The sequence below is a fragment of the Jaculus jaculus genome, chromosome 9, assembly GCF_020740685.1.
Source record: "Jaculus jaculus isolate mJacJac1 chromosome 9, mJacJac1.mat.Y.cur, whole genome shotgun sequence".
NCBI lineage: Eukaryota > Metazoa > Chordata > Mammalia > Rodentia > Dipodidae > Jaculus > Jaculus jaculus.
Window position 1 is genome coordinate 134,105,629 of NC_059110.1, and position 12,260 is coordinate 134,117,888.

At 41.3% G+C, this 12,260-nt stretch overlaps 1 protein-coding gene across 1 annotated transcript in view; it reads right to left on the reverse strand.

The window, feature by feature from the left end:
- Nsf (N-ethylmaleimide sensitive factor, vesicle fusing ATPase) overlaps positions 1 to 12,260 on the reverse strand; it is a 176,465-nt gene that overhangs the window by 137,013 nt on the left and 27,192 nt on the right. Inside the window, exons 2-4 of the mRNA XM_045158691.1 lie at positions 10,897 to 10,982; positions 7,181 to 7,280; positions 3,557 to 3,596 (exon numbers count right to left, since the gene is read on the reverse strand). Coding sequence (XP_045014626.1) covers positions 3,557 to 3,596; positions 7,181 to 7,280; positions 10,897 to 10,982 — 226 coding nt within the window. The remainder of the gene's footprint in view (positions 1 to 3,556; positions 3,597 to 7,180; positions 7,281 to 10,896; positions 10,983 to 12,260) is intronic.

Below are 12,260 nucleotides of genomic sequence, written 5' to 3' on the forward strand. Positions count from 1 at the left end.
AAAATGTCACTGAGGCATGGCTCTCAGCTGTTCCATCATTACTGGGTACCTGCTGCAAAGATGCCAGTGGCTTGGGAAGTTGCTCCCTATACAGGGAGTTTGGGTGCTTCAACACGCCTTGCAGGAACTTACACAAGTCACCGAAGCTCTCTTTGCTTTCAGTGGCCACACACTTAAACGGAGATATGTACGTTCTATATACGTGTCTGCCAATCATCCATACTCTATATCCTAAGATTGCTTTTTATGTTGTAACTGCTTAAGTTATGCATAAGGATTTTTGATAAATTCTTTGAAATTATTTGTCTATTCATCTTTTTATTTTTTGGCTTGCTATCTTGTCTGCTTGTTTTTTGAGGCACAGTCTCACTTTAGCCCTAGGCTGAACAGAACCCGCTCTGTAGCCTAGGCAGGCCTCAGATTCAGGCAGTCCTCCTAAGCTTCCTATCTCAACCTCCCACGTGCTGGGATTAAAGGCATGCACCACCATGCCTGGCTGGTTGCCATCTTAAAGAGGGAAGACATATTTTAAATGTTTCAAAAAATAATAATAACAAAGCCCCAGTGAGGCATGGAAGATATGCCAAAGGTGAAAGAACAAATTCAAGTCTTGGATGAAAATTTCAGAATATTCTCCTGCTTTCAATACCTTCTTCACATTTTCTAGAAACTATAGGCTACACATTGCTATGTGGCTTTCATAAGCAAGAGAGACTGTTGTTTCTCATATAGCAAAAAATGTTCTTGTATTGAATGTTAATGTGAAGATGAATAAATTGAGATAGCAATCCCATTTCCAGGTAACTGTCCCAGAAACTCTTGACCATTTGCCTAAAAAGAGATCAAAATACAGAGACTAATTGCAGCATTACTTTCAATAACCAAACATTTGGAAACACTGATCTGTAGGGGAACAATGAACAAAATGTAGTATGTTCATAAGATAGAATAATGTACAGCCTTTGTAAGTTAAAATAAAAACTTAATTGTGATGGTTGGGGTGTAAAATAGTACCCATGCATTTGAATACTTAATCTCTGGTTGGTGGTGCTGTTCGGCTATGGGACATTTAGGAGGCAGAACCTTGCTAGAGGAAATACGTCACTGGGGCTGGGCCTTGAAGTGTTACAGCCTAGCCCTACTGGCTCTCAGCTTTCCCCCTGCTGATGTGATGATGTGAATCAGCTTTCTGCTCCTGCCACGCTTGTCTCACCCTGATGAAATTCCCTCTTCAAACCATAAGCCAAAATAAGCCCTCCCCTCCCTTAAGCCGCTTCTGGTGAGGTATTTTGTTCCAGCAGTGAGAAAGTAACTGACACACTGATCTACACTTAATAAAAATAATATCGAATAAAAGAAGCATATTTCAGAAAAATTTATATGGTATGATACCATTTTGTACATAAAATTCCAAAAGAATACTATAAAAAATATACATGTGTAAGTACATGTATTTATGTATGTACATTATCTTAAGGTTGATAAATTTTAATAAAAATATTAAAGTGCCATTACTGACTGTAGTTTTCAGGTTCGTGTTAATTTAAAGGTGATGTCCCTGCACAGCAGAGAGCACGGTGCTGCAGTTCCACTGCAGTACCACGGACAGTGTCCCGGGCAGCACCATGGCCAGCACCAGACCGTCCTAAGTCTGAAGGACTAAAGTGGAAGAATATTTTCTTATTTTATGGCTAATTAAAAACATATTTTCTAAGAAAAAAGGCTAAGTCAGGTATGGTGGTGCACACCTTTAATCCCAGCACTTGGGAGGCAGAGGTAGGAGGATTGCCATGAGTTCAAGACCACCCGGAAAATACATAGTGAATTCCAGGTCTGCCTGGGCTAGAGGGAAACCTTACCTCAAAAAAAGAAAAAGAAATTATAGCCAAAGTTTTGGGTAATCTTAAAGACATTGCAATGATAGGATTAGTAGAATGCCACCGACGTGTGCACTGGACATTGTTCTGTGATACTTGGAGTATGGCATTGCCAAGTGGGCAAGAGTACATACTAGATGACTCTTCCAGAAGATATTTTCACAGTAAAATCACTGGCTTAAGTTAAAAGTCATATAGATAGAACTCCCATCCCAGACTACGCAGGACACTCCTTCTTCAAAACACCCCATCCAGTTTTTTCTGCACCTCAACTTATACCAGGCTGGTTTGCTATAGTCACATCATCCACATCAGTCGAGCCATGAACACTGCCTTGCCTGAAGCCATCTTATACCCACCTCATCAATTGGTTTTACAATTTTGCCCTTTAAGTGTGTTTGGTCTACTTCTTTAAAGATCTGACTCTACACTCAAGAAAAACACTCCTAATAGAAAGGAAAATATTTTTATAATGTAATCCACAAAACACATATTCAACTCATCCAAGCTTATAATCTTGAACTCCCATACCTAGTCAGAACAGAAAATAAATGTATTAAATGCTAGATTTAAAAACACTCTTACCTTTAAATTTAGACATGGAAATTAGAAACTTGTCCTACATGCAACCTCAACTCCTCATCAGACATATTACCAAGAGCTACTTTAAGCTCTGCCCAGCAGAGAACCCTGGCTTCATGTACTGACCTACTTTGCTTAGGTGCTAAACTCTCCACTTTCTCAGCTTCTCACCATGCTTTCAGGTGCAGAGGTGATAGTTAAAGGAATCACTTATGTCAGTGTATCCAAAATGTGGCTGGTAAGAACCATTTAAAGGTGACTATTCAAAATGCAGATACATGAATCAGATTCCCAAGGAGGAGCCTATGAAGCAGTTGGAGAAACGACTCAGCCATTACGGTGTTTGTCTGCAAAACCTAATGACCTGGGTTTGATTTGCCAGTATAAATGTAAAGCCAGATGTACAAAGTGGCCCTGGGCTTGATCCTCAGTGCCTCCAAAAAAAAAGGGTACTTTGGTTTCTCTTCAGATAGTCTGAGTCTTTCAAAACCTAACATAACATGATAGAACTAGCTGGGCGTGGTGGCTCACACCTGTAATCCCAGTGGCTCACACCTGTAATCCCAGCACTCGGGAGGTCGTGAGTTCAAGGCCACCCTGAAACTACATAGTTAATTCCAGGTCAGCCTGGACCAGAGGGAGACCCTACCTCGAAAAACAAACAAACAAAACCCCACAAAGGTGTATTAAGTAAATAAAAAGATTGTAATCCTGATACCAAGGCAGTAATTCAAAACAGTACATAAACAATTCTTTATAATGCTATGGGCCACAATTCACAAAAAAGCTCTATCCCATCTGTGCATTAAGTAACACAGACACCACCTACATAAGGCAGAAGTCATGGGTGGTACATGAAAAGCAGACAGGAAGACATGAACAACAGGAAAGTGTAACATGTCAATCAAACAGAATACAGACAACAATAAACGATGAACCCACTGGGTAAACTGGGAATTTATGAGTCCTTGCTTTTTGTCTTGAGACAAGCTTTCACCAAGCTGCCTAGGTTGGCCTTGAACTCACTCTGTAGCCCAAGCAAATCCTACAGAAAATCTGACTTAAGTACCAAAAAAAAAAAAAAAAAAATTACCTACCTTCTATTTCTTGCCCAATAGAAAGTCCAGCCCACTTTCGCTATAAAATAAATGAGAAAAAGAAGACATTTAAAATCAAATCAATCAAAATTAGAGAAATAAGGAAATGATAAATTTTATGAAGACACTCTAGGACCAAGACATGGTATGGCTCTTAGGCGTTGAATTGTGCCCTCCCCCAAATATAGTGGTCATGAGACCCTGGTACCTGTGAGTATGACTGGATTTAGAAAGAGGGTTTTGGCAGAGTGAATTAGGCTGGGCCTTAAGCTAATATGACTGTGTCTTTATAAGACGTGGCACAGGGAGACAAGGAGAACACCGTGTGATAACAGGCAGAAACGGAAGCAATACTTCCACAAGCCAACCAACATCAAGGACTCTGAGCAACACTGAGTTAAACCCAGGGGAGATGCTTGGTTTTTTTGTTGTTGTTTGTTTTGTTTTAAATCTTATTTTATTTTATTTTTTCTCAATTTTTAAAACATTTTCCATGACTATAAAACATATCCCATGGTAATACCCTCCCTCCCCCAACTTTCCCCTTTGAAATTCCATTCTCCATCATATCCCCTCCCCATCTCAATAAGTCTCTCTTTTATTTTGATGTCATGGTCTTTTCCTCCTCTTATGATGGTCTTGTGTAGGTAGTGTCAGGCACTATGAGGTCATGGATATCGAGGCCATTTTATGTCTGAAGGGAGCACGTTGTAAGGAGTCCAACCCTTCCTTTGGCTCTTACATTCTTTCTGCCACCTCTTCTGCATTAGACCCTGAGCCTTGGAAGATGTGATCAAGATGTTACTCAGTACTCTAGTCACTTCTTTCCAGCACCATGAGACCTTCTGAGTTGTGCCAAGGTCACTGCCAGGGCGGATTCTTAACAAGGCCTTCAGAAGAGTAGACTGGCCCTGCTGCAACTGCAATTTTCAGACTTTTACTTTCAAATCAATGAGAATAAATGTTTGGTTTCTGTTTTTGTGGAAAATTTTATTATTTTTATTTTCTTTTAATCAATCTTCTTTAAATTTTAAATTTCTATCATTTTAAGCTAACGAAATCATGGGTAAAGCCTTGTGGCAGCTCCAGGAAACTATTGCATATACTGTATCTTATAGAGCATCTGTCCCAAAACACATGAAGCTTGCCTCTTTTTTCTCTCTCTTTCTTTTCTCTTACTTTTAAATTTTTTTATTATTATTTATTTATTTGAGAGAGAGAGAGAGAGAGAATGGGCACACCAGGGCCTCCAGCCACTGCAAACGAACTCCTGATGCATGCGCCCCCTTGTGTATCTGGCTTACGTGGGTCCTGGAGAATGGAATCAGGATCCTTTGGCTTTGCAGGGAAACGCCTTAACTGCTAAGCTATCTCTCCAGCCTTCTCTTACTTTTTTCTTTCTTTCTTTGAGACAAGTTCTTATTAAGTGGCCAGGTTGGCCTTGAACTCTCAAGATCAAATCATTAAAAGGTCAAGACTACCCTACGTTTACAGGCCAAAGGATTTTCAGCACTGACAGCCTTTCTTCAACCCTGTTTACACTGGCGTGGCAGGACAGACTACATTTAGGCAAGAATTCAGGGCTGCTTTGATACAGATTCAAAATTCATAATTACTGCAACACTCCAAAGAACACTAATAGACAACTTGCACTTGAAGCTTCATAACTGGCGTCAGCGTCTAGCCCTGGATTCCACGGGCACGGCTCAGAAGACACCACATCACGAGCATGCACAGCAGTGAGTGCACACCTTCCAGCTTCTTCCCTGAGGGTCACACTGCCCTGGCCCAACTTCCCCGCAAGACCCTCTATGAAATCCCACCCTTCATCTGGCCAGCCTGAAATGAACTAACATGACAGCATGCTCGTTAATCCAAGACTTTGGGTCACAAAGCAGCTTCGTTTAGGTTTGGTACTTTACTTCCAAAGATAGCACTGTTGGGTAATAACAATAGTGTCCACTGGCTGTTTTGAGAATAGAATGAGTTAACACATTCAAATACATTTCAAATAGTGCCTGATTTAAGAGTAGATCTTGGCAGAAATTTGTTCTGTTTCGGAGACAAGGTCTTTCTATGTAGCCCTGGCTGGCCTAGAACTTACTATGCAAACCAAACTGACTTTGAACTTACAGCAATCCTCCTGCCTCTGCCTTCTAAGTGGTAGAGTTGCAGGCATACATTACCACACCCAGCTTTAAATATACTTTAGTTGGGCTGGAGAGATGACTTAGCAGGTAAGGCACTTGCCTGCAAAGCTTAAGGACCCAGGCTCAATTCCCCACTACACATGTAAGCCAGATATACAAAGTGATCTGGAGTTCATTTGCAGTGGCTAGATGCCCTGGTGTGCCCATTCTCTCTACCTATCCCCCCTCCCCCCAAATAAATAAATATTTAAATATATATATTACTTTTTGTTGCTGCAGTACTGAGGGTTGAACCTAAGGCCTTGCATGTGTTAGGCAAGTGTGCTACCACTGGGACATCCCCAGACTTTTAGTTGTTAGTTGAATGAAGCAAAATCAAGAAGTAGCCACCTCCGGCCCGTTCTGACCATGAGATCCAGATGAAGCTTTATGAAAGCTGCAAAGCCTGTGACAGTCCAAACTTATCTAAAGAGACAGAAGTGGGAAGTATTCCCAAGAAAAGGGGAATAGCGAGTGACGATTTCCCACCACTTTTGAGAGTTTCAAGAGATTTTCAATAGTTCCCTAATGAGTGATCCCTTTCCCGAAACCTCCAAGGAAGCAAATCAATGACACAAAGAGGTAAGGATCGTGTTTACATTACTGAAGACTCAGGTCAGCAGTGTAAGATGTGAAGCTTCTATATTATGTACTACGGCCTGCGAGAGCGCCAGGCAACGTGAGGCAGACTCCTCAGAATCCTCAGGCAGTTACAATCTCAATCTTTCTAGAGATTAGTGGAGCCCGCCAAGTTCGGTGCTCGTCTGAAGCAACTGCTCTTTTTATGTTGCATCTGATGCCATGGCATTATAAAACCTCTATTATTGGATGTCAATAAATAAAATAGTTATGTCTTTTCTGTTGCTTTGGGAGTTAGCATTAAAATAACATTACTACACTTTTTATCTCATAGCTAACTGATATTACTTCAGAATTTTTAAAAATAAGGGCAGAGCTGGGCGCCTTTAATCCCAGCACTCAGGAGGCAGAGGTGGGAGGATTGCCGTAAATTTGAGTACACTCTGAGACTACATGGTGAATTCCAGGTCAGCCTAGGCCAGAGTGAGACCCTACCTCAAAAAAACAAAAATAAAAAATAAAAAGGGCAAAAAGTTAGTGAAAAACAACCATAGTAAATAATAGACAAGAATATGTATTTAAATTTATTATGTAATCCAGGTGTGATGGCACAATTTTAATCCCAGCACTTGGGAGGCAGAGGTAGAAGGATTGCTGTGAGTTTGAGGCCAGCCTAAAACTACATAGTGAATTCCAGACCAGCCTGGAATCGAAAACAAAACAAACAAAAAGAAAATTCCTTATGTAATACTTAGGTGTTTTTCCTCAATGAGCCAATATAGTTATAAGGCAATACTTGCTTAAAAATCACTAGACTTATCTATGACTTCTATGAATAAATTAACATCTGAATTACCTGAGGTAAACTGAAGGCAATGCTCCCAGGAACCACTGATGGGTGAGTCCTCAGGGTAAATGTGTACCTATGATTGGGGGAAGTCCTCACAACCACATGCCTGAAAGACAGAAGCCCAGTCAGTACTGTGTGTCAATGAACAGCATGGCTTCTCAATGTGTTTTCCCCAAAGTGTTTGATGAGCACCATATATATACATGACACCACGTGAGAGTCCTGAAAAACAAACCATAAATTTAGTTTCCAAAAACTGAAAGCATTTTCAGACATAAAGAACTTCTTGGGCCAAGCACCCATCAAGCTGAATGGAGTAGATCTAGTCCAAAACATCAACTTTGTGATATTTCCAGTTTATATAAAACTAAAGCCGGTGTGGTTTAGAGTCATCGATACTAAATAAAAACCAGATGACTTTCTTCTCTTGAGGATGATTCCAAACATCCTAATAAAATAAAGGTAGGTAAACCAAAGATAGAAGAGCTAGGACATAGAAATTAAAAACCAGCCAGGCATGGTGGCGCACACCTTTAATCCCAGCACTCGGGAGGCAAAGGTAAGAGGACCCCCCACCCCCCGAGACTACACAGTGAATTGTAGGTCAGCCTGGGCTAGTGAGACACTACCTCGAAAAATCAAAAAATAATAATTAATTAACTAATTAAAAAACCAAACTAAAAATTTTAAATTATTGTTTATATTTTTGGTTTTTCAAGGTAGGGCTTCACTCTAGCTCAGGCTGACCTAAAATTTACTATGTAGTCTCAGGGTGGCCTCGAACTCACGGTGATCCTCCTACCTCTGACCCCTGAGTACTGGGATTAAAGGCGTGCGTCACCACACCCAGCTCTTGTTTTCTATTTTTGAGAGAGAGAACGAGAAAGAGAGAGAACGGGCATGCCAGGGCCTTCGGCCCCTGCGAATGAACTTCAGATGCGTGCGCCCCTTGTGTGCAGTGCTTGTGTCACTGTGCGTGTGGCTTATGTGGGACCTGGAGGTTCAAACATGAGTTCTTAGGCTTTGCAAGCAAGCACCTTAACCACTAAGCCATCTCTACAGCCCCCAAAACCAAACTCATTTTTAAGGTTATTAATTCAATCTTTCAGCAGACTTTCTCAATTGCTGAACTAATAGCAACATATAAAATAGCAAAAATTAAAAATTTCCCCAAACATACACGTGTGGTGGGGAGAACACACATGCACATGTGTCTAGATACCTATGGAGGCCAAAGACAACTTTAGGTGTCAGTCCTCAGGCAGTGTCCACCTTGAGACAGAGCCTCTCACTGGCTCCAGCCTACCAATTAGGCTAGAGTGAAAAAAAAATTCCAGGGAGCCCCATGCCTACCCACTGCTGAGATTGTAAGGACACCCCACCACACCCAGCTTTTTTACCTGGGTTCTAGAGATTGAACTCAGCGTCTAATGCTTGTGAGACAAGCTCTTTACTGACTGAGCATCTCCCTAGCCTCAAGGACTGTGTTTAAGACAGAAAATTCAAATTCTGTTACATACCAGCACCATCCTTTGTGTGTAAATGATAGTGGGGGGGGGGGGTATGCCGCAGACTGACTTTGTTAGGGCCTGTGCAAGCTATGCGCGTACCACTGAGCTTCGCCTCCTACCTCTCAAAAATTATCTTTTTTATTTAAAAAAATTATTTATTTATTTGTATGGAAAGAAAAAGGGCTGGAAAAATGGCTTAGCAGTTAAGCGCTTGCCAGTGAAGCCTAAGGACCCTGGTTCAAGGCTCGGTTCCCCAGGACCCACGTTAGCCAGATGCACAAGGAGGCACACACATCTGGAGTTCATTTGCAATGGCTGGAAGCCCTGGCGCGCCCGTTCTCAATCTCTCTCTCTCTATCTGTCTCTTTCTCTCTCTCTGTCACTCTCGAATAAATAAATAAATAATGAACAAAAAAAAATTTAAAAAAGGAAGAGAGAGAATGAATATGGGCACACCAGGGCCTCTAGCTGCTGCAAGTGAACTCCACATACATGTGCTGCTTTGGGCATCTGGCCGTATGTGGATACTGGGAAACTAAATCTGGGTCGTCAGGCTTTGTAGGCAAGTGCCTTAACCACTGAGCCATCTCTCCGGCCCTCAAAAGTTATCTTTTACAATGCTGTAATTTCTTTTATTTTCAAGTGTACATGTGTGTATGTGTGTGTGAATGCATGTGTGGGTGCATGTGTGTGCAGGCACATGTGCGCATGCATGTGAAGACCAGAGGCTGACACTGGTGTCATTCTCACCTTACTTACTGAGCCAGGGTCTCTCACTTGAGTCCAGGGCTCACTGATTCAAAGTTACCCAGCTGGGCCCCAGGATTCCCTCCAAACCCTCCTGGCATTTACATGGGTGCTGGGGATTAATGCCCATCCTTTATCTACTGAGCCATCTCTTCGGCCCCCATAACTTTTAATGTTACTAGCTAATGTCTCTGAACATATTGCTTTGCCACTAAAATACAAGTTCCTTATAACTGCTATGTTTTAAGTAGACTAGTCAAAATCTATAATAGAATATTTTAAACAAACTCTCTCCTTGACTACCTATATTTCAGTCGAGTTGTTGAAAGTCCCATCTTCAATCCAGCACCACAGAATGCTTAGCGCTGGAAACAGCACAGTCATGCAACCTCCTTCTCTGAATCTTGGTGGAAATCCTGACTCCTTGTTCCTCATGTCCTTAGACTGTCTTGGTACAGAAAATGAACCTGGCAACAGTCTTTGGAAATATTTGGTCTTTGAAGTTCAATGGGTGACATGAAGCAAATAAAATAAATCATGATGAGAACGATTGTAAAGATATGACATTTGCTGTGCAACTTTCAATTTTTATGCCTCTTGTGTGATCACAATTATAAAACTTTATCAAGGGCTTATTAATGTTGTAAGCACTGTTCTGAGTGTCTTATTAGTATAAATTTTACTTTTTGAGGCAGGGTCTCACTGTAGCCCAGGCTGATCTAGAACTCACTCTGTAGCTGGCCCTGAACTCATGGCTATCTTCCTACCTCAGCCTCCCTATTGCTGGGACTAGTGGAATGCACCCCCACGCCCAGCATAACTTGATTTCTAAAATGTATTTTGTGTGTGTGTGTGTGTGTGCACGCGCGCATGCACGTGCGTGCCAGAATCTCCTGTCACTACAAACCCCAGATGCTTATGCCAATGGTTTTCTTTTGTATTTGGCTTTATGTGGGTGCTAGGGAATTAAACGTGGGCCAGCAGGCTTTGCAAGCAAGCACCTATAAACACTGAGCCATCTTCCCAGCAGCAATACAACTTATTTTTCACAATTACCCTGAGGAAAATATCATTACCATTTTGTAGCTCAGAACATGGGGACACAGAGATGGTAAACACTTTATCTGTGCTCACCCAGTTTGTAATTTGCAAAATCAGGATCCAAAAATAAACAGTTCATCTCCAGAGGAAAACAGCTAAAAATTATGCAACACATGTCTCATATGACCAGTATGTTCAGCTATGCTCAGAGAACCAATATGTTGTATGCATACATACATACATATACATATATATCACATATATAGCTACGTATGGTTTTAAAACATTGTATTTACCCAAGTTTGACATAGTAATGACTGAAACATATAACCCTCACCTCCATTTTCCATCTTCAAAATAACTTTAGAAGTTTCTAAAATATCACTTAGCAAATTAAGAGGGAACAGTCAGACAGATACTCACTGGCCAGACTGGAAATCCTTTTCATTCACAACCGCACAATTAGTTAAAGATAATTCATCTGTAGGGCATCTTGCTGCTTGCATACTCTGTAAAAATCAGTGTTTAGGGAAATAAAATTAAATCATGTTTTATCACCTTAAAGAATATGTTATGCCTTCCTGTCCTCTGCTCTCATCACCACAAATGTAACGAATACCTATTATTTTTGACTTCTAGCATTCCTTCCTCTGTGGTAACAGAAAACTCTTTGGGAAACTGTCCCTCCCTTACTTCCTGTGGGCTTGTGTAACCACCAATCACAGCCCAAGACAGCCGCACACTCATGTCTTCCCGGCCCATGGTACCAGAAGAAAGGCACTCTTCCATGCTGCATTACAATGTGGAGGGAGGCCTTCCACTCTAAAAGACAGCACCTTTGCTCCAGAGAAAGCAAAGGCCACAGACTAATGACACAGACCTGAAAACCAAGTAAATGTCCTTGAGACCAGTGCTGAATGTCACTTATGGGCCAATAAATTATTTTATGGTCTTTTATGGTCAAGCTTATTTGAACTGATTTTTCTATCTCTTTCAGATTAAAGAATCTTGGCTAATAAAATGCAAAGAAGTCAATTTAATAAATGTTTTAAATATATTATGAAAAAGCAACTCTAATTTATTTGAGAGAGAGGCAGACAGAGAGAGAGAGAGAATGGGCACACCAAGGCCGCCGGCCACCGCAAATGTACTCCAGATTCATGCGCCACCTTGTGCATCTGGTTTATGTGGGTCCTGGGGAATCGAACCAAGGTCCTTTGGCTTTGCAGGCAAGCACCTTAACCGCTAAGCCATCTCTCCAGCCCCCCAAAAAGCATCTTTTTATGAGATTCCCAAGTGACTACAAATCATATCTTCTATAGATGAAAAATCATCTTTCAGCCTGAAGCAGTTAGATTACTGCAAGTTTGAGACCAACTTTGGCTACACCTGTCTCAAAACACACACACACACACACACACACACACACACACACACACCTTCTCCCATCATTTCTCAACAAAAGTAATTACAAGGTATACTGACAAAGAGAAACAACAATCAATAGCCCTTTTGGTCAACTGTTACTGGGCAAGCATCTTTTTTCAGCCTTTCCTTTGTCCTCTATGGTTTGTGAGCTGGCAGTGACAGTCACAGTTATAAATGATAATTTTCTTTTTTTTTTTTTTTTTTTTTTTTTTTGCTTTTTCGAGGTAGTGTCTCACTCTGGTCCAGGCTGACCTGGAATTAACTCTGTAGTCTCAGGGTGGCCTTGAACTCAAGGCGATCCTCCTACCTCTGCCTCCAGATTGCTGGGATTAAAGGCGTGCGCCACCACGCCCAGCTAA